The sequence below is a fragment of the Pogona vitticeps genome, chromosome ZW-PAR (assembly GCF_051106095.1).
Source record: "Pogona vitticeps strain Pit_001003342236 chromosome ZW-PAR, PviZW2.1, whole genome shotgun sequence".
NCBI classification, from domain to species: Eukaryota; Metazoa; Chordata; class Lepidosauria; order Squamata; family Agamidae; genus Pogona; species Pogona vitticeps.
In genome coordinates, this window is record NC_135800.1 from 10,469,336 (window position 1) to 10,492,356 (window position 23,021).

At 46.7% G+C, this 23,021-nt stretch overlaps 1 protein-coding gene across 1 annotated transcript in view; it reads left to right on the plus strand.

The window, feature by feature from the left end:
- Window positions 1-23,021, plus strand: part of WHRN (whirlin) — a 90,186-nt gene that overhangs the window by 27,170 nt on the left and 39,995 nt on the right. Inside the window, exon 2 of the mRNA XM_072984649.2 lies at window positions 11,643-11,858. Coding sequence (XP_072840750.2) covers window positions 11,643-11,858 — 216 coding nt within the window. The remainder of the gene's footprint in view (window positions 1-11,642; window positions 11,859-23,021) is intronic.

A 23,021-nucleotide genomic window follows, 5' to 3' on the forward strand; every position in this document is an offset into this window, starting at 1 on the left:
TCCAGCCAAAATTGGGAGAGTTGCGGGTTCTACCAGCATGCTGGAAGAATGTAGACAATGGCCTGGAAGCCTTGGATTCAATCAGTTGTTCTCCTTACTTTGAGCTCAGAGTCAGAGCCAAGAAAGTGGTTAGTTACTGGTTTCCCCAGCTACAAACTAGTATTCCAAATTACAGTGACAGCCACATGCAAAAAAGTGCAAGTTTATTTCCTTCCCATAGATGTAAATCCTGGCTTGGATCATCTGTGGACATTTAACAGAAAAACTCAAAATACTGAGCAGGAATTTCTTTGGAGAAAGGTTTCATATTTACGAGACTGATTTTTGGGCATCTCCATGAAATGCTCACTGCTGGGAAATGTGATGGCCTTGTTGCATGAACCAGGAAGGCACGTAGTAGCATCAGATAAGGTTGTACATGCCTTCATACTCAATCCTGTGTTTTTCTATGCTTACTGTGTCTCTGTGTGCTCAGCTTCAGAAAGGGAAAAGGGGAAAGATGCTGCTTTTTGTAGAGAAACATTTGGAGCAGATTGTGAAAGCCTGGATAGGGAGAGGGGAAAAGTCACTGATGTCTTGATCTCGCACTGAAGTTGAGATGTTTCAAGGGGGCTGGAGATTCTTCAGTGGACTGGCTTGTGAGGCTGGGTGTGCATAATTACATCATTGTGGCTTGAATGTGTGAATCAATCCAGTAGGTGGGAACACAATATATCATCATCATCATCTTAAAATCAAAATTAAATAGTGGAAATGCAATCAAAGCCATAAATATATGGACATTTCCAGCTGGATACCCAGATAACCAGCTGGAATAATAGATTGGACCCAAACCAAATAAGAAGAAATGGGTCAAAAAACATGGAAACCAATGAACATGCATGACGCAGTACATCCAAAAGGTGATGTGGACAGATGATATTTGCCATGAAAAATGGCAGGTAGTGGGGGGGGGGGGGGAGAAGCCTACATAGTTATATCAGTAGAAGTAGAGAAAATTACTTAAAGCAGTGAAAATGGAGAATATTTTGAAAACAACAGAAACAAAGGTCCAATATAAGAAACAACAATTTGAAAATAAATTAAACAGCTAGGGGGGAAACCACTACATGGACAACACCTGAGAAATATTAATGGAAATCATGATCATAATAATTCAACATGGGCATGGCTAAAACTGGGGATCATTAAAAAAGAAACCGAAGGCTTGATTTTTGCTGCATAAGAACAGGCACTCCAAACCAGCGTGATGAAAGCTAAGATCCAAGGAGTTAGTGCTAACAGCAAATGTCGACTCTGCCAAGAAAAAGATGAAACTGTGTCACACCTCATCTGTGAATGTCCAAAGATTGCACAAACAGGTTACAAAGTTAGACATGATGGAGTGCAAAATTAGTGCACTGGGCATTATGCAAATATATATATAAGTTGTGAGCCTCCAAAAATCCCTGGGAACATCAGGTAGAGAAGGTGTCAGAAAATGAGGAAGTCAAGATCCTGTGGGATTTCCAGATCCAAACTGAGATACACTTTGAGCATAACACGCCAGACAATGTAGTAATAGAATGAAAAAAAATGTCCAGATCATTGACATTGCAATTCTAGGGGATGCCAGAGTTGAAAATAAAGAATTGGAAAAACTAACAAAATGCAGAGACCTGGCAATCAAAACATCTCGCCTCTGGAAGAAAGACACCTCAGTGGTCCCTATCATCAATATCAAGAAATTTCACACAGTATTATAAGCAGTTGCAGATCTCAGAAATCACAGCATCAGAGCCACACAAAAATTGCAGTATGAAGAACTGTATACATACTGCGACAATATTTAAGAGATACTTAGGATTTTTTGTTTAAAACTTGTATCTGTCATATAATACCAGTCAATGTTTTTACAATTTTGATTGACTGTGCCTGGTGGTTTTGAATAATGATAACCTTCGAATTGCATGCAGAGCTGGAAGTGACACTGTTAAGGAGGCCCAGTGGGCGAATCAAACTCTCAGCCTCTTTCTCTGGAGCCAAATACTTAAACCACCGAGCTATCCAGCAGTTAAGATTATGGGCAGGTTGTTTCATGGCTGTTCCTTTGTCCTGGCTGGTTATTTTCAGTGAAACTAGGAGCTGATGTTCTCTCCCCCACATGAACAGAAAGAACAAGCTTACCAGAAAGAGCTCTCCAGAAACGTATATATTCTGTCCGCACTGTTTTGCCACTCTTGTCGGTTGCCTTTCTCAGAAGTGGCTGCTCTGTAGTGTTTCAAAATGTTCCTTCTTCCTCTTCTGGCTGGCTGGCTATGTGATCTAGCTGACTGAGGGACATGATAGATGGGTGTAAGATGATGCCTCCTACGGAGTAAGTTGACAGATGTTTTCCTGTTTCTCTGTGTTTTAGAGCCTGGGGCATTGAAGGAAGCTGGATGGTAGGAGATTTCTTCACGCAGCGTATAGCTAGAGCACAGAAATCTCCAAGATGTTGTGATGTCCTTGCATGAAATAAACCCTTGGAGAATAAGACTGCTGGGGGTTATTAGTCACAACGGCTATGGTACCCTCCACTACCTGTGGAAATATATTGGGGTGCCGAGTGCGAAAGCACTCTGGTGCTTGTACCCATCTAGTGGGCATCCCATAAACACCTTCCTGGCCTCCGTGGGAAGATAACGCTGGATTCTCCCAGCCTTTGATTTGATGGAGCACCGCTCTTTGGTGGAGCCATGATGATGAAGCTGCACACAACACCACTATCCTCAGATTGGACTATTACGACGAAGCCAGCTCAGAGAGAGGGCAACGCTTCCTTCTTTCACTCTGAATAGGCTTTGCTTTCGACAGCCCTTAACTATTCTCAAAACAGGAGGACTAGTCAATGTGACTCTTGTTGTAATTGTTGTTGATGATGAAATGCACCCTGTTCAGGCATATAGGATCAACCAAGCCAACTGCAGGCATACAAATGTGCCTTCCCTCCCTATCAACGGCAGGCTGCATTCCAGAATCCATTGCGGCTAAATTAAAGGGTCATTTTTTTTTGTAGAAACAAGGTTGCAGACGGACGGTACTTAAAGCTCCTTGTCTCCCACTGGGAACAGCAACAGCTGGCACCATGACGAACCAAAGAAACTGAGCTAGATTGCTCATTTAATTAAGAGTGCAGATAAGACCCGCCAGGAAGCAACCGCTGGCTAATGGGCCTTGATTTATGGCCTCTGCAGACCTCCTGGTGGTGCTGGTGTGTGGGGGGTGTCGGCATGAAAAGGCTCAAAGCTCTCTGTTGCTGAGGAGAGTAGAAACTTTTGGAAGCCGGAAGGAAGCGCAGAATGAAAGGGGATGAAACTGGGCACTAGAGCAGGTAGAAAGGAGGAGGGAAAGGGTTGGGGTGTTGTTGTTTAGTCGTTTAGTCGTGTCCGACTCTTCATGACCCCACGGACCAGAGCATGCCAGGCCCTCCTGTCTTCCACTGCCTCCCAGAGTTGGGTCAAATTCATGTTGGTGGCATCAATGACACTGTCCAACTATCTCATCCTCCGTCACCCCCTTCTCCTCTTGCCTTCACACTTTCCCAACATCAGGGTCTTTTCCAGGGAGTCTTCTCTTCTCATGAGATGGCCAAAGGATTGGAGCCTCAGCTTCAGGATCTGTCCTTCCAGGGAGCACTCAAGGGTTCGTTTCCTTCAAGATGGATAGGTTTGTTCTCCTTGCAGTCCAGGGGATTCTCAAGAGTCTCCTCCAGCACCACAATTCAAAAGCATCCATTCTTCAGCAGTCAGCTTTCTTTATGGTCCAGTTCTCACTTCCGTACATCACGACAGGAAAAACCATAGCTTTGACTATGCGGACGTTTGTTGGCAAGGTGAGGTCTCTGCTCTTTAAGATGCTGTCGAGGTTTGTCATCGCTTTCCTCCCAAGAAGGGTTAGGCTACTCAAGAGGAAAGAAAAGGCAGAGGGAGGAGGGAAGCTAAAGCCGCCTAAGATGTTGATCTATGTTGGGAAAGAATGGTAAAGGACAGTTGAAATGGGAAGCAGTTTGGGGGGAAAGGTGGGCCATCCGTCACATGAATAAAGACAGATCAAAGATAAGCTTGTAATAATAGTGAATGGGCGAAATGATGGTGAAATTGTGCCAGGCAACCCGTGCTCCTCTTGATGTTACTTGACTCTGCCCCCCATCAGTTTCACACAGACGGGCTGACAGGGAGGTGCAATGGGAGTGGCCTGCTGTTCCTCTGAGGACCCCCCAGGCGTTTCCAGCCCCTTTCATTCCAGTTGCAGTAGAACCCCAAGGGAGAGGAAACAGATCCGCAAGGGGGTGGGTGGGGGAAATTAGAGGGAACATTGATCAGGAAGGGGTTTCTGTTTATGAAAGTGTCTCTCTGTTGTACTAGCTGCTCCTGCAAAAATGCACTGCACACACCGGACATGGGATGTTCCCGCAGCTGTACTGGCAATCATTCCCACCCCCACCCCCCAGTTACATTGGCCTACCAACAGTTCAATGTATCTTCCCATAGAAATAAAGAAAATTATTTACTCTGCACTCATGTAATGGTGCCGTTCCTCCCCAGTTACATACTTTTACCAACGTATTGATGTATCAGGCACAAAATTAAAATAATAGTAATAATAATGTGCACACTGCAGTCAAGGTGGCCACCTTCCTGGCTTCGATTCTTAAAAGATGCGGGCCGGGTCATGCGCCCAGGCAATCCCAGAAAGGAAGGCACAACCAAGGTACAAAATAACACAACCCTCTTGGCGACAGGGAAGTGTCCCGCAGTTATACTGCTAGCCGGGAAAATGTCTTGGTCCTGACTCTGTGTCGTCTGACCAGGGGAAAAAATACCGACAGAACTAGTGGATAAATACATAACATTTCCCTCATGTGACCAGGGTCAGACCAAATTTCTATCCCAGAATTCTCAGCTCTGGCTTGCAGCCATGGCTCTCCATGGTGGTTTCAAGCAAGATTCTTTCCTAGCCCTAGCTGGAGATGCTAGGAATCGAACCCAGGACCTGCTGTTTGCAAAGTGCATCTTCTGCCCTGAAGCCACAGCCTCCCCCCAAGACAATGTCTGGGATTTCCTGATGATCACGCACCCAAATCGCTAGCCGAACCATTGGAGGCTGGTCAGCATCTGAAATATTCAAGATCAGGGTGTGGAGGGAGACGTGGCAGCAACATTATCGGACCCAACTGCAATGAACAGCTCCCCATTCAGGCAGGATCCTTTCCTATCCGGAGAACCCATGTAGGTATTTGCCAATGCTCCTCCATCTCAGTCGGAACCAGATCTGACTCTGTTTCATTTCTGAAATCACGTCTGAATGGCATGTTGAGGGTGGGAGGGTGGTGGGAGAACTAAGTCACCAATACAGTGGTGCCTCACTAGACAGTTACTCCGCATGAGTTTTTTCGCTAGACATTGACTTTTTGCGATTGCTATAGTGATTCGCAAAACAGTGATTCCTATGGGGCAATTTCTCTGGACAATGTTTGGTCCCTGCTTCGCAGCCCGATTTTCGCTAGACGACGATTTTGACAGCTCCCTCCGCACTCGCAAAATTGGTGTTTTTGGGTTTTAAGCTTAGCAAGACAGCGATTTAAACAGCTGATCGGCGGTTCGCAAAGCAGATTTCCTATGGCTGATCTTCGCTAGACAACGACGATTCTTCCCCATTGGAACGCATTAAACAGGTTTCAATGCATTCCAATGGGGAAATGCTTTTCGCTAGACAATGATTTCGCTAAACAGCGATTTCAGTGGAACGGATTATCATCGTCTAGCGAGGCACCACTGTACCTGAAAGTACCACAGGCTTCTCAGCACTCCATGGGAGGGGTGAAGTTGCCCCCTGAGAAAGTGAGTCATCCAATGAAGACCTGGATCCAAGCATAGAAGGGAGGATGTCCAGTCCTGGGCCTGATCCTGCCATGATCCTTTCAACGGCAGCCGGTGGAATCAGCTACTGTCATGCGTTGATATCCATGAAGGATAGCATCTGTGCCGCATCGCTCGGTCCCGGCAAATAAAACGCTGTGCCGCAAATCCATTTAATAGCGCCTCAAGCTGTCCTCCGTCAGTCTCTTGCTATTTATGACGGAGCAGAGGAGTTCAAAAGAAAAATGCTATTTTAAAAGCGGGCTTTCTCTGATTTCGTGGTGCACAGCCTTTTATGTCGCTCTTTTATTAACAAGGCCATTGGCTTAAATCATTGGAGGCTTGACAGATAATTAAAAGATTGCGTTTGAAAAAGATCGATCGCCTGATGAGATCTCTCTGGCTCCCATCCCGTTTGGCTCTCAGTACTCCTGGTCGTGCACCCTCGTCCGTTATACAATCTACCAGCAACATGCTGCTGTTGAGATGGGGGAGAAGTTAAGGAGAGAAAGGCTGACCCACGGCATTTTGTCACCTGAGGAGGAACAGCAAAAGGCACATTACTTAAATTTATATCCTCTTTTTCCTCCCATGAATTTAAAATGCCCTCTAGAGCTTTTCTGCTTCTCGTGACATCCTGTGGTGCTGGAGGAGAGATTTAGAGATACTACGGACTGCCAGAACAGCAAATTCAATAGGCCAGTGGTTCCCAGATGTTCTTGGACTAAAATGCCCAGAAGCCTTCAGCACTAGCTGTGCTAGCCACGATGTCTGGGAGTTGGAATCCAAGAATATCTGGGGACCCAAAATTAGGAACTGGACAATTACCCCGTTTAACAACGAATCCGCTTAACGCAAAAGCGATCACAAAACGATGTTTAGATTGGGTTTTTTCGCTTCACATTGATCCGTTCCCTGTTTCGGGAACCGATTTTTCGCTTTACAGCAATCAGCAAACAGCTGATCGTCGGGTTTCAAAATGGCCACCAGCTTTCAAAGTGCCCCCCCCCGCTGTTTTCTAGGATGGATTCCTCGCTATACAGGCACCGAAAATGGCCGCCGTATGACGGATCTTCGCTGGACGAGCAGGTATTCAGCCCACTGGAACGCATTGAACCAGTTTTCAATGTGTTTCAATGGGTTTTTTATTTCGCTTGACAATGTTTTTGCTCTACAGCGATTTTGCTGGAATGAATTAACATCGTCAAGCAAGGCACCACTGTACTTCACTAGTCGCTAGGTTAAATCAGGCCTAAACTTACCCAAGAAACAACAATGAGAAAACTGAGGCAGTACTAGGAAATGTTGAAAGCAGCAGGAAAAGAGGAAGACCAAATAAGGGATGAATTAACTCAAGAAAGGAAGCCACAACCTTCAGTTTGCAAGAGATGATTCTTACACACTAAGAACGGGAATGAATTAGTTTTTGACCCAAAGTGTAGAGTGAACAGGTGAGATTGCGAATAAAGCAATTGCTTCGGGTTGCCATAAACATCGGTATACCACCATAGCTTGAGGGATCCACCAATATGCATCACTCAATGGCAGATCCCCCAAGATTTCCACTTCTTCAACTCTCAACTATTTTCCATTTTCACTTGCTCATCAGCTAGAAGAAACATGCATTAAAGTCTCACTTTTCATCTCGGAGTTCTTTCCACTTCAGATTTCTCTTGGAATCAGCAATATGGGACTTGACATCTCACGAAGTCACATCCCCTCGGTGCCCGTGGGTCTGCTCACGCAATCCATAATAGTGTGACCGACACTCCTGGGGAAAACTTTAGAACCACATGTCCTATTGTTCGGCGTTGTCCCTGATGTTGGAGCTCCAGACGTAGAGTGTCACTGACGCATGGTCCTCCCCCTTCTGCTTGAAGACTTCCGACACGGAAGACATCACCCATCATCCATTATCATCATACATTTTCATCTCTCATCTACTCATTGGATAGGGTACAATAGTAGGTAAATATGGCACCCTCCAGACTTTTGGATTACAACTCCCATCACTGTTGACCATGCTTGTCCATGCTGGCCAAGGTTTGTGAGAGTCAGAATCTGAACCATCTGGAAGGCACTTGGTGGGCATCTGTAGGGTGAATAAGTATTTGCAACAAATGAGGATCTTACGGTCCAATGTTGTTGCACTCCAGCCCCTACCAGCATTGGATAGCACGGACAATGGCTGGGAGTGATGGGATGTGTAGTCCATCAACATCTAGAAGGCCACACAGCTCCTTCACCCATCTGAAAGTCTGAAGGTGACCGTGATGTCCTTCTTGAGGGGAGTTTTTCTTTTTAGTTCTGCAAAAGTGCCCTGTAGCAATTCATTATATGTCTATATTTATAACGCACCAACGATGAGCTCCATTAAAAAGAAGATGTTCTCCACTGCGCTAGGAGCTTGCCAATCCAGAGCCACCCCAAGCCCCTTTACATCAGAATGTCTCATTATGCTTTCAAATGCACCGTTCTCTGATGGAAAAAGCTCATTGATTTGGAAATGATTGCCGTGCATTTAAGAGTCTTGGTTAAGTGTTCTGTTGAGAAAGGGAAAACGAATGGATTCGGGCAACAGTCCCATTAAATTGGCATTGTGGATAATAGTAGTGCTTCCTGTAACGAGAGGGAGATTTGCCCCCTTGCCATGTCTTCCCCCCTCCTCACTGTTGCACATGGCTTCATGCCTGTGTAGTGAATATGCCCATTGATATCTCTAATCATCTTGGTTTCATTGGGTTAAGAGAGTACAGGAGATTCATAGCGAGTTTTCTTTCATGTGCCGTCTGTTTCCATATGTAAGTGGAGGCTAGCATCATGCAGACGTCTGAAAAATCTCTGCTTACGTGCCTCACATCTGATCTGTAAGCGAGACCCATCCCTCCATCCAAGATGCTTGCAGTCTTCAGCTAACTCTCTCCCTGCCCCTCCTGAGATGGTTTTATGTTTCTTGCAAGAGCTTTGCACAGTGCCTCCCTGTGGCCAACCGCTGAACTGCACAAGGCCGGCTCTGTTGTTAGGTGGGATGAGGAAACTGCCTCAGGCACTAGATGGGAGGAGGTAGCCCGTAGCAGCTATGAACTGACCATGAATTAGTCTAATCCTATATACTGAGGTGAGCAGATGGCTCAGGAGATGGCAATGAACAGATACTACCATTCTGTCCCTCGGAATACGACTTCCATAGATACATGTGAAGAAAAACTCTGTGCGTGGAAGTGGTATATTCCCAGATGCAGAATTATGGTGGGCAACAACTGGGGAAGCCTGTTGCCTGTATTTCCTGCATACGGGCTTCCCAGAAGCATGGATTGACCACCGTGGGGATAACATCCTGGGCTAGAGAAACCTGCGTCTGATCCAGGATGGCTGTTCTCATCTCCTTCTACCAAGACCATACACTCTTTATACTGGCCATTTGACATTTCTGGGGGTGGCTCCCTCCACAGCATCTCCTGTCCCTCAGCCGTACAATAGCACGACACTACAAGAATAACCTTGGGAGTATCGGCGCCAGCAACTGCCATCTGATTCATGGTGCGCTTTCTGAAAGATCTGAACCCTCCAGTTTGCCTAAGACCTCAGTTGGCCACAGCGCCTTGCTAGGACAACAGCTCTTCTTAGAACGGTGGTTCCCAGCTTTGGGTCCCGAGATGTTCTTGGACTAAAACTCCCAGAGGATTTGACCACTAGTTGTGCTGGCCAAGGATGTCTAGGAGTTGTAGTGCAAGCACATTTGGGGACCCAAGGTTGGGAAGCACTGCCTTAGAAGGCAGCACTCCGATGAGCTTTTCTGGAATGCGCTGTCCAAGGTCCTGAAACGTCCCTTCTAATGGCTTTGACCTCTATTGTCCAACTTTGGTTTCCTGGACTTGGATGGCTCTCTCTGCTGGATGAAAGGCCCTCTGAGAATACTTTTACTTGCCCTGGACATCTAGCCAAGCCATGACTGAGGTCTCCCCCTCCAACCCTTGACACGCCAGAGTGGCTCCCATAAAGTGGGTTTCATTCTGTTTTGTGGTTTCCAGTGAATTTTGCCATCCACTCTTCGGGAAGGCTTAATGTACAAACAGCTGTTAGAAGACTCCCTTGGGTTGCCTTCTCTAGTAGTAATTTGTGAAACAGCCGCTTGGTTCAAGACAGGAAGACCCAAGGAGACCCACAATGTGAGCCAGGCCCCTAGAACTGAAGGGAAGGTTGTCTTGATGTGTGTGTGGATAATGGGAGCTGGAATTTAACACAACGACATGAAGTTAGGGAAGCATTGCTCTAAGTGGACCGTAAACCCTCAGCGTTGATCCCGCTTGGCGCTCAAGGACGATCAAACCTGTAGACAGGCAAACCCAAGTTCCTCGGCAATAAAACTTGAAGGCGACTGGATTTACAACTGCCGAGTCTCAGCCTGTCGTAAAACCAACAAGAGATGGTCTTAGCTGGTGATTATTGCAAGTCTAACTACTGCTTAAGTGTCTTATTAAAAAGAAAACCTTTAATAATATTTTCCGTCACATTAGTTTTGCAAAAGAAAAAAGAAAAAGAAACGGAGAGAAAGAGAACTGACTGCAATATTGTGATAATATGTCCTCACCCCGACTCCCACAGGGTTTGTGTCTTCTCCGTTGCAAAGGGTATCTGTTCTTTCCTGTTCCTCTAGGTTTCTAATTTTAAAAACAAAATAACAACAACAAATTTCATATTTTATGTATTTTCTTCCTGTCTTGCTTTGTTTTGTTCTGTCTTTCTTTCTTTTTTCTCCAGCTGGGGGAGGGGAACCAGTTGCTTGTATCCCATTGATTGATTGGTTGGTTGGTTGGTTGGTTGGTTGGTTGGTTGGTTGGTTGGTTGGTTGGTTGGTTGGTTGGTTGGTTGGTTGGTTGGTTGGTTGGTTGGTTGGTTGGTTGGTTGGTTGATTGGTTGATTGATTGATTGATTGATTGATTGATTGATTGATTGATTGACCACCCCATGAGTGCAAGCCCTACTCTGGGTGGTTTACAGGTTAAAATCCTAACCCTAACCCCACCCCCCAAAAAACATTACTCCACCCACGTAAGAAAATACATTCAGCAATATAGCAATTTGCAAGTAGAGTTCTAAAATTCAGACAAAACGAGATAGGAAGAACAAAAAAAAAAAAGAAGACACATTTTAAAATTAACATTTAAAAATATTTTTCAAAAATTAATATGAATGATCATGAATGGAAAAGATGTATTTCTGGGATCAGCAGCAGACCTTTGACAGTATGTGGATCAGGCATCTTGTGAGGCAAGAGAGTTCTCCGTTATATTCTGCTGGGGTGCAGGTGTCATTGAGGTGGGCTGTGAGGTTTCCCCCTGCAGAATTGCTTGTCTTGTTCTAGGTTTTGGCCATAGAGATAATGCTCCCTCAATGTCTTCCTGTATTTGTGGGCTTTACCGTAACCACTGTCATAAAGTTTATAGTCTGCTGTATTCCTGTGATTTTCCGTTACCAATGGAATTGTAATTTTTTTTTTGCCTGCACTCTGCAATAAGGCTGACATTTTTAAATGTCCTTAAAATTTACTGTTACGTGGAAAATAAAGCAGGCTGCCATTCCTGTTTTGGGGGGGAAAGGCCTCTTGCTTCTACCTCGATGAGACCTGGATCCTTGACAGAGCATTGGGTAAGAAGATACGTAGGGCTGGGAATCCGAGCGGCCAACATACTGAGCTATGGGCTTGAATGATGTGTGGCGTCCATTTTGATGGCTTCTCTCCCTTTCTCTGCTGTCTTGTAGGCCCTCAAAGGTTCCAAGAAGCTGAACCTTTCGGTCCACTCTGTGGGGCGCATCCCTGGAGGCTACGTGACCAACCACATCTACACTTGGGTGGATCCTCAGGGCCGGAGCGTGTCTCCCCCGGTGGGCCTGCCCCAGCACCAGAGCAGTTCCTTGCGCAAGGACGGCGAGAAAAGGAGCCACCTCCAGCTTTTGCAGGAAGGCGACGAGAAAAAGGTGAGTGACCCCATGACGGTGGGGAAGCAAGAGGGAGAACCTTTTTGCACCTCTGCAGCATTCATGTTGTGTGTCCCAGGGGTTCCCAGATGTGATTGGACTAAGACTCCCAGAAGCCTTCGCCCATAGCTGTGCTGGCTGGGGGTTCTGGGAGTTGCAGTCCCCGAACATCTAGGGACCAAGGTAAGGTAAAGGTAAAGGTTCCCCTTGACATTTAGTCCAGTCGTGTCCAACTCTAGGGGGCAGTGCTCATCTCAGTTTCCAACCCATAGAGCTAGCATTTGTCCGAAGACAATCTTCCGTTGTCATGTGGCCGGCGCCACTAGACATGGAATGCCGTGAACTTCCCACTGAGGTGGTACCTGTTTATCTACTTGCATTTGCATGCATGCTTTCGAACCACTAGGTTGGCGAGGAGCTGGGACAAGCAATGGGGGCTCACTCCGTCGCGCGGATTCGATCTTACGACTGCAGGTCTTCTGGCCTTGCAGCACAAAGGCCTCTGCGGTTTAATCCACAGCGCCACCACATTCCTGGGGACCCAAGTGTGACAAACCCAGACCTACTGGGATATGCCACAGTTTCACTAAGCTGCCACCAACCATTCCCTGTAAGGAGTCACACAGACCAGGAATGGATTTTCAACAAATAAAAGAATAAGGTTTATTTAAAGAACACACAGGGAAAATAAAATGATCAAGTGAATAAGATACAGTAACGTGGCTTAGTCTCAATCATGCATACACCAGTTTGGGTTCACACAGAACACTTTTAAATAAAGCACAGACCCTGAACCTATCAGTTCTGGCTAACCATACAGACACCTGAACCTATCAGGTTGGTACTGACTGACACACAGTAGTACCCTGTCTGACACACAGACTCCCACACCAGCTTCTTCTTCTCAGCTGCTTCTTCTTCTTCTAAACTTCTCCACACAGGATTCCCATATATATACAGTACAGCCCCTCCTCCTGATGTCCCACCTTCCACTCCCCATAGGATGGAACTTTCCCTCCAAACCCATGACAGACAGATAACATCAGTGCTGTATGTAACACCTCCCCTCTTTATAAGTTGTTTTGTAGGGGGAAAGCTAAGGTGCTTTTCACCAAAAAACAACCTGGATAAAACACACAAAAACAGTTATACATACAATACCATACTTACTTATACTTACACTCTAAGTTAACCATATCAATTAGGCATTTAAACAATAACCATTTACAATACATCAAGTTACCTTTATTCATACAAACCAAACATGTTTAATAAACAAGTACATTTAACCTTTGGTCACCAAAATATATACATAGTCCATGTTTCTTCGCCGTCTTCATTCTTCAGGTCTTCTTGACAAGGCGTCAGCAACACAGTTCACTGACCCTCTGACCACCTTCACTTCAAAGTCATAGTCTTGCAGGTTTAAAGCCCACCTCATAAGTTTACTATTGTGGGTTTTCATTGTCTTTAACCATTGCAGTGGTGAATGGTCAGTGCACAGAATAAAATGTCTTCCCCAGATGTAAGGCTTGGCCTTCTGGATCGCGTAGACTATGGCCAGACACTCCTTTTCCACGGTTGCCAAATGTCTCTCCCCTTTCTGGAGTTTCCTACTCAGGTAGGACACTGGATGCTGGTCACCATTTTCATCCTCCTGGCAAAGAACTGCTCCTACCCCGCTGTTAGACGCATCGGTGTAGATGATGAACTCCCGGTCGAAGTCTGGCGCACGCAGCACTGGATAGTTGATGAGGGCCTCCTTCAACCTCTGGAACGCCTCCTCACAGTCGCTGGTCCACGGGATGCGGTCATCAGTCTTCTTCCTCGTCAGATCGGTCAGCGGAGCCGCAATCTCGCTAAACCTCGGGATGAACTTTCTGTAGTAGCCCACCAACCCAAGAAATGATTTGACTTTTTTCTTGGTGTTGGGTCTAGGCCAATCACGAACTGCTTCTATCTTAGCCTCTAGGGGTTTTATCACTCCTCCCCCTACTATGTGACCCAAGTATTTTATTTCTGGGCTACCCAGCTGACACTTGCTCGCCTTTACCGTTAGCCCTGCTGCACTTAACCTCTGCAGCACTAACTCCAGGTGTTTCAGGTGATCTTCCCAGGTATTACTGAAGATCCCTATGTCGTCAATGTAGGCCACAGTAAAGTCACTGAGCCCTGCTAAGGTCTGGTCCATCAGCCTTTGGAATGTGGCTGGTGCATTTCTGAGACCAAAGCTCAGGACTCGAAACTCATAGAGACCAAAAGGGCTGCAAAAGGCGGTCTTTTCTTGATCCCTGGGATCAATTCTTAATTGCCAATATCCCTTTACCAGGTCCAATGATGAGATGAACCGACAACCCCCTATGGTTTCAATCAGGTTGTCTAGCCTGGGCATTGGGTAGGCATCAGGAGTGGTTACGCGGTTTAATTTCCTGTAATCTACACAAAACCTAATGCTCCCATCAGGCTTGTCCACTAGGACTATCGGAGAGGACCAAGGACTAGAAGAGGGGACGATTATGTTCTCCCTAAGCATCTCGTCCAGCTCCTTCCGCACCTTGTCCCTATAGGGTCCCGTCACTCGGTATGGGGATACTGCTTGCGGGGGTGCATCCCCTGTGTGGATCCGATGCATCACTCCCTTCACTATCCCCGGCTTATTGGAAAACACCTTTTGATATTTGATGAGCAGCATTTTTAGTTCTTGCTGCTGGTCTTGGGTGAGTGCAGGACTGATCTTCACCTCCTCTGGGTTGTATTTTACTTCCCCTCTACCCTCCCAGAAGGGTAATTCAGCTTCCTCACTCTCAGCTGCTTTTATCGCAAATAAAACCCTCTGTTCCCCTCTGTAGTATGGTTTTAGGGCATTCACATGAACCACCCTCCTGGCTTGGTTCTCCTCCTGCTCTATAAGGTAGTTCAGGTCTGACATCTTGGAAATGACCCTATATGGTCCTGCCCATTTGAGCTGCAGTTTGTTCTCTCTGCAGGGCCTAAGCCAAAGCACTTCCTCCCCTGGGTCAAAGTGCCTCTCTCTAGCTTTGTGGTCATACCATGTTTTCTGTCTGACCTTCTGAGCTTGCAGGTTTTCTGCTGCTAGCTCTAGGTTTCTCTTTAGGTCATTCATCAAGGTGTCTATGTATGTCACAACGTCTTGTGGGTCATCCTGGGTGATCTGCTCCCAATTTTGTTTGATCAAATCAAGGGGCCCTTTCACCCTTCTCCCAAATAAAAGTTCAAACGGACTGAACCCGGTACTGGCTTGTGGCACTGATCGATAAGCAAACAAAAGGGATTGCAGCTTCTGGTCCCAATTGTTTGGATTCTCTGCCAAGTAAGCCCTAATCATGCGCATTAGAGTCCCATTGAACTTCTCAGTTAACCCATTACTTTCAGGGTGATAGGCAGTGGTTTCCTTGTGTTTAATTCCACAGATTTGCCATAACCGTTTCATGAGCTTCGATGTAAATGATGCTCCCAAATCTGTGATTATTTCTGAGGCAAATCCCATCCTGGACATATACCCCACCAAGGCATCTGCCACTGTGTTAGTTTCAATGTTAGTCAAGGGTATGGCTTCAGGGTACCTCGTGGCATGGTCCACAATGGTGAGAATGAACCTGTTCCCCCTCTTTGTGGCCTTGGGCAAAGGACCCACAATATCCACCCATATGCATTTGAACGGAGTGTCAATCACAGGCAAAGGGCACAACTTTGCTTTGGTCCTGTCGCGGCTATTCCCCTGCCTTTGACACACATCACATTGTTTACAGAACTCTTTGATCTGCTTCCCTATTTCAGGCCAGTAAAAATTCTGTGTGATTCTCTGCTGTGTTTTGTTCACCCCTAAGTGCGCAGCAAACATGTCAGAGCGCCCCCTTTGTAAGATCATGGGGCAATACTTTTCAGGTACTACTAGCTGACTTCTGATCCCATCTCCCCCTTTTGAGATATTCCTCAGGGTCTCTCTATACAAAATTCCCTTTTTCTCATGAAATCTCACTGGGGTTTCAGGTGTTAGCTGGGCGTCTGTCACCTGTTCAAAACATTTTTGGAGAGTGGCGTCTGCCTTTTGCTCTTGGCCAAATCGGCTGTCTGTGGTTAAGGTTTCCACCACAGCTTCGGAACTCCCCCCACCTGCTTCCGTCTCGGGCTCATCATTACCCCCCTGAACTGTCCCCGTGGTGGCTTGTGAACGTGTAATCACTAGCACCCGTTTCACATGTTCAGCCAGGTCATTTCCCACGAGCACGGCTGCTGGCAGAGTCGATGAAATCGCTAGCCGCCAAACTCCCCTCCAGCCTTGAAAGTTCATAGGTACCTCAGCTACTGGCAGTGAGATCACCTGTCCCTCAATCCCTGCCACCTTTATGCTCTCATTCGGGATTATATACTCCCTAGGAATAATATCTGGATGGCACAGGGTCACCTGGGAACAAGTATCCCTTAACCCCCGATACTGATGGTCAAGTATTCCTACGTCCACCCCTGCAGTTTCGAACAACTGTGAATCTGTTCTCACTAGCAAGCAGCGCTTGACCTCCACAAGAGGACCATTTTCCTCAGCCTGATCAGCAGATGTAACTGTTCCAGATTGAGTCGCCATGGCAACAGGCTCCCTCTGTGGCAAGGAGCTTTGCTCTTTCTGGACACAGAACACAGCTTTTGGCTTGGTTCCACTCAAATCATGAGGCACAATTCCTTTTAGCTGCTTTAATTTCTCACACTCTGAGATTAGATGGCCCTTTCCTTGACAGATATAACATTTTCTGCTGTATTTTGAGTCTTTCTTATCTTGTTTTGGTTTTCCCTCCAAAATCTGAGGTCTTGGTTTCATGTCTGAGGGCTTCCCTTCACCATGGGTCCCTCCCCCTTGCTGGTTTCCTCCTGGTCCCTGAGAGTACTTGCTGTAGGTTTCTTTAGGTTTACCTATCGATTTCCCCTCAGCACCTAAGGGCTTTCTTATTTGGGAAATAAAATCTGCGATCTCGGCCGCTTCCGCCACAGATTTCGGTTTCCTTTCCCTCACCTGGAACTTCAGTTCCCCATGCAGGACTGAATAGAACTGTTCCAGCGCTATCAAGTCTTTGAGCTGCTGAAAGGTCTCTGTCCCCTCCTGAGATAGCCATTGCTCTAGCAGCCTCACCAATTGGGCCCCCACTTGGGTAAAAGTCTGCTCTGGTTTCTTGGTGAGTGACCTGAATCTCTGCCTCAGCTGTTCCACATTTATCCCATGTCTGGCAAACACCAGTTTTTTAAACTCTGCGAAATCTTTTAGCAGTTCCTCTGGCATCTCTGCATAGACTTCTGCCAGGCTGCCACTGATTAAAGATCGCATAATGGTCATCTTCTCAGTTTCCCTTACTGAGAAGTCCACAAACGCTCTTTCCACTAGGGAAAAGAACACCTCAGGGCAATCTCCCTTGTGGTACACAGGGAATTTCTTTAGGTCAGTTTTAGACAATTGGCCTCCCTCAGAATCCCTATTGTTATTATTGTTCTGATTCATCATTTCCAATTTTCTCAACTCAAACGCCATTTTCTCTCTCTCTAATCTTTCTGCTCTTTCCATTCTCTCTATTTCAAATTGTCTTTGCCTTTCCCTTTCCTCCCTTCTTTCTTCTCTTTCCAATTGCCTCATCCTCAGTTCATGCTGTTGGGCTATGAGCATTTTCCTGAGTTCTGGGTTCTGTTCTCCCGTGCTGTCATCCTGCACTGAGCCAAATTCATCCTCAGAACCTTGGTCTACCTGTGGGTCTTTCACTTCACCCATTTCTGCCATTTGGCTTTGAGTCAAGGGCATAATTCCCCCCCCCCCCAGAACAGGCTGCTTTCAAAAGTCAAGCCTCAAAATAAAGCGACCACTTTTTTTCTCTCTCTCTCTCTTTTGCCTCAGAACCAGCCTTCTATAGATTGCTGCTGTTCTTCAGCACTAACTTGCAACTGTAGCCAGCCAGAGTCCACCCCCCTCTGCTAGGCCTCTCAGCAGACAGGCTAGATCACTGCTACTTTCCACAGTTTTGCCTCAGCTTTTTTCCCGCCAAAACAGGTTGCCTCAGAGCTCCCTAATCTAGTCCCCAGTTGGCACGTTCTTCCACTAGCGCACCTCCCCGTGAGGTACGCCTAGAAGATTACCTACGCGCCCTCAGACTGTCCCTGACTAGACCCCCCTTGCTCTGGGCACACTTGCCAAGGCTTTGCTGGACCACTGGACAACTGGACCAGTCGTATCCCACACGCTGGACACCAATCAATGTGACAAACCCAGACCTACTGGGATATGCCACAGTTTCACTAAGCTGCCACCAACCATTCCCTGTAAGGAGTCACACAGACCAGGAATGGATTTTCAACAAATAAAAGAATAAGGTTTATTTAAAGAACACACAGGGAAAATAAAATGATCAAGTGAATAAGATACAGTAACGTGGCTTAGTCTCAATCATGCATACACCAGTTTGGTTCACACAGAACACTTTTAAATAAAGCACAGACCCTGAACCTATCAGTTCTGGCTAACCATACAGACACCTGAACCTATCAGGTTGGTACTGACTGACACATAGTAGTACCCTGTCTGACACACAGACTCCCACACCAGCTTCTTCTTCTCAGCTGCTTCTTCTTCTTCTAAACTTCTCCACACAAGATTCCCATATATATACAGTACAGCCCCTCCTCCTGATGTCCCGCCTTCCACTCCCCATAGGATGGAACTTTCCCTCCAAACCCATGACAGACAGGTAACATCAGTGCTGTATGTAACACCAAGCACTGGTATTTTCCTTAAACTAGGGATTTCTGTCCTTCAGTCTTCCAGATGACTTGGTTTTCATCTACCAGGTTGTGCAATGGGGAGAAATTCTAGGAGGTGAGCTGTAACTCATCTGGAAAGGCATCATTTTCAGATTCTGTGGCTAAAACCCAATAGTAAGTCACAAGAGAACCAGTGGGTATTTGGTAAGCCAAGCCCACCGTCAGGTCCATTCCTTCAATGGGCCTACTCTAGTGGTGCCTTACCCCTGGATTTCAGCCACTGTTGGAATGCTGGCTTCTGCTTTGTCCATGGCTGGTTGTCCCCACCTGTAGGACCCGACCTCAAGACTCAGAACCTAGGGAAGGACAGGATCTTTATCATGTTCCGTTTCTGGTCCAGTCATGACTTCCGTTGTGTTTCAACAACACCGGCCAGAGCCCAGAAAGCATCTTGAAGGTACGGATTCCTCATGCTCGCCTAAGAGGACAAGGAAGAGCAGGCAGCCGGGGGATCTCTGCACCAGTTTTTTCTTTTTTGGGGAGGGTGTTTGTGGGGACCAAATCTGTAGGGGCACCTTTAGATTCATAGCCACCTTGGACTCTTTGAAGCAAGACAGGAAGGAAAGAGAGCAAATAAGGATAAGAAACAGACCAGGGCAGAGACGACAGGTCTGAATTTAGAACTGCCTGTTGTCATTCTTTTAAACGGGCTAATTCCCAGATTTACTTTCAGAGATTTTTAGTGGTGAAGTGTTAATTTGCAAAGCTTAGTTTTCCTCTGGATTCCATGCCGTTCACCCGTTCTTGGTCCTCGTGATCTTCGTGCTGAGAGAGAGGGGATGATACGGCCCAGTGTGGGTGGGAAATATTGAATTACAGTACAGTGGGGTCTTGACTTGAGAACTTAATCCGTATTGGAAGGCGGTTCTCAAGTCAAAAAGTCTGTAAGTCAAGTCTCCATTGACCTACAGTGCATTGAAAACCGATTAATCCCGTAACAGGCCATTTTTGTTCCATTTTGGTTTCTTTCTGGTCTGTAAGTCAAATCTCAGTCTGCAAGTCAAACCTAAATTTTGCGGCCAGAGAAGTCTGTAACTCAAAAAGTCTGTAAGTCAAGCCGTCTGTAAGTCAAGGGTCTACTGTACTATAAATGTGGTTTTCCTTGGGCTAGAATGCGTCCGTGTATGTGTGTGTGTGTGACCGCTGATCAAATATAGCAGTGGCATTTCCTGAAAGGAAAAGTAGCTGAGAGCCAGGATTATACAGAACCAATGAAATATTATTTTCTCTGTCTGTCTGTCTGTCTGTCTGTCTGTCCGTACGTACGTACGTCCATCCGTCCACAGGTGTACCTTGGTCTTGTGTGTTTATACCACTTCTTGACGTGAAGCAGTGTTTCTCAAGCTTCGATCACCCACGTGGTTCCGGACTACAACTCCCAGAAAATTTGTGGGTTTCTGGGAGTTGCAGTCCAAGAACATCTGGGGCGACCCACTGTTGGGAACCACCAATGTAAAGGATGAGAGTGGAAGAGGAACCTTGTGATTTCCTAGTTTTAAAAGGAGGTGCTAAATTTCAGCAACGTAAAACCCAAACCTCGTTGTCTTCAGCGGGAGCTTGTGCTCCTGACGTCGTTCACCACACAAAATTTCTGAAATGGTTTGCTTTCTCTCACCCACACATGCTGGAAGAGATGGCGAGGCCCCCCCTCCCACCTTTTGCACGTTTTGCTTTGAATATATTCCTCGCCATATTTTGTTCTCAGGGCTACCCGCTAATAATTGGGAGGAAAAGCCGAAACAATACGGTATGGAAGCTGCTCGTGGGAAACCCCACCTCTGAGGAAATGGTATCAGAACTTCCCCACCCCTCGCGTTGGGGAATTCTGGTGAAAAGCTTTCTCCCTGGTCTTTATTCTCTCCACTAATAAAATAGGGAATGTGTTTGAGAGGCCGTTTTCAGACACTCTAGCCATCAGCTTTCTGAATCTGAGAGCTTGGCAACCAGTGTCCAAACCCAAGCCGGTTGGATAGCACAGTTTAGGTTCTCGGGCTGTGGAGCCAGACGTTGGGAGTTCGATTCCCCCCATGGGCCCTCCTGGGAGAAAAGCCAGCCTGGGGGGCCTTGGGCCAGCTGCACAAAGTCCCAAATAAAAGGAAAAAATGGGCAACCGCCTCTGAGTCGTCTCTACCTGGAAAGCCACAAAAGGGTTGCCATGAGCCAGAACTGACTTGACAGCATATGATTAAAATTAATACAAACCCCGTTGCCAGGCCAAATTGAATTTCAGTGGGGTTCAGACAACCATCTAATCACTATCCTTTCATATTTCAGACAATTCAGGATTATTCCACCACATCCCATTATAGTAATGAGCGAGTCCTTATTGATTTCTGCGCTTGGTAAAGGTTTTGTAAATGTCAGTAATATTTCCTTCCCCTGTGAGTTTTCTTTTCCGCCTTTGAAAAAAGCCATTGGACACTCCGAGGCTGCCTGTAGGACAGAACGTTTAAGTGACGTTCACTGAATAATGAGGCAGGAAAAGAATCGGATGTGAACGTCAAAAGACTGCCAGATCAAAGCCAGTGGAAAGGTAAAGGTTCATAAGAGGAACAGAAAACAGGATCCTCAGAATCGCCCGTCCACAAATAGCAGCTTCCTGTTGCTGGGAGTTCCACTGGCCCCCTGGTGTTTGGAAAATCATTTCAACGAGGAAAAGTCAGGGGATTCTTGCAGATTCTTCCAGGTGATGCTCAGTGAGATTAAATAGAACATTCCCTTAAAGTCCCTACAGTTTTACAAGATTAAAATGCAATTAAATTGAAAGGACTGTTTAAAACACATCACGGCGGCTGTGTTTTACAAAACAGGGCTGTCAGATTACTCTTTAAATTAAAGCATGGTGTCTAAGAGCTAACACGCCCGTGGACTTATGAAAGTATTCTCCTAAGTTGTGGTCTTTGTGTGTGTGTGTGTGTGTGTGTGTGTGTGTGTGTGTGTGTGTGTGTGTGTGTGTGTGTGTGTGTGTGTGTGTGTGTGTGTGTGTGTGTGTGTGTGTGTGTGTGTGTGTGTGTGTGTGTGTGTGTGTGATGCATAAATGGCTCCTCTGTTTAGTCAAGTCCCTGGCGATCTTTCAGCTCAGCTGGTCTAGCAGCCCTACCTCATTTAGGGGGAAGGACTGGTAGTTCTCAAGAAAAGAAGGAAATACAGGTCATCTCTTTCTGTTTTTTGCTGGTTTGGCCTTTCCTCTCTCTTTCGCCTGCACGCCTGACTTTCTTAGGTTAAGCCTCCACTGCTGTTCTTGCACCAAGCCTGATGACCTCCGTAGTCCCTTCGGTCTCTTAGCTTCGGAGACGATGAAAGCTCCACCGCCCGCCACAGCTTCCCAACACGACCAGGCCTCAAGCAAAGTGAGGCAGAGATGCAAGGAGGCTCCAGCGAGGCACTGGAGGAGAGAACTGGGAGCCCAGTGACCCACTGAGCACCCCCTGAACTGGTCAGCTGCCTTTAGCTGTTGCAGAGAAGCCTCCCGTATGATCAGGGAGGCTAGGGAAGATCTAACCACCTCTGTAGCTGGCTTCTGTGCATGGAAGTGGAAAGTCTACCATCTTGTTCTTTGGCTCAGGCAGCAAAATGTCTTGGGTCTGCCCCTTGGTGCCATCCGAGCGGTGGATTTTCCAAAGGTTTGCAAATGCTCACAACTCTCCCTGGGTATACCTGGGGGCAAGAGGTGCTGAGTCGTCCATGTCACATCCTTTGGGTTTTAAGGCCAAAACCGACAACAGGAGGGTCGGTCCTTGTGAGGTCCTGAGATTGGGCCTGTAGGATGTTGCATAGGCAGGCCAAGGTCAAGGGGGGAGGCAAGCGGACACATCCTTACTGGGCCAGTGGGGCTGGTTGGAGACCAGCACCCAAGCTTCAAAGACATCTCCTGCTTGAAAATCCAGCAGTGCCTCTTGCCTTGAGATCCACCCCCCAGGCTTCTCAGGGAAACGTCGCAATGTCCTGAGACTTCAGCTGGTGCTCAGAGCAGCGGGGACTGGCTAGCTTGAATCCACCTTGAGTTTTAATATGAACTTTTAAAGTGCTCTCCAAGGTTCTGAATCTGCATTAGCCTTCTCTGGAGCCCGTATTTTGTGGATCCCACACCCTCACCCCTCTTCAAAGGCATTGCTATGGGGTTCCTTCCTTGGGGGCACATGGCACATAGAAGACTCTGCATGTCTGGCCTGGCCCTCGCACTGTGGGTCTCCTTCCACCCTCAGGGAGCAGATGCTGAAATTAAACCAGACGATGAGGGAAGGGAGGGGGAAGGAGGGACGCCGGCTCTTCTGTGAAGGAGTGCTTCCCTTGATATGCTCATCCTTCACATCATGCTCCCTTCGTGCACATCCAGCACGAGTCCCTTTC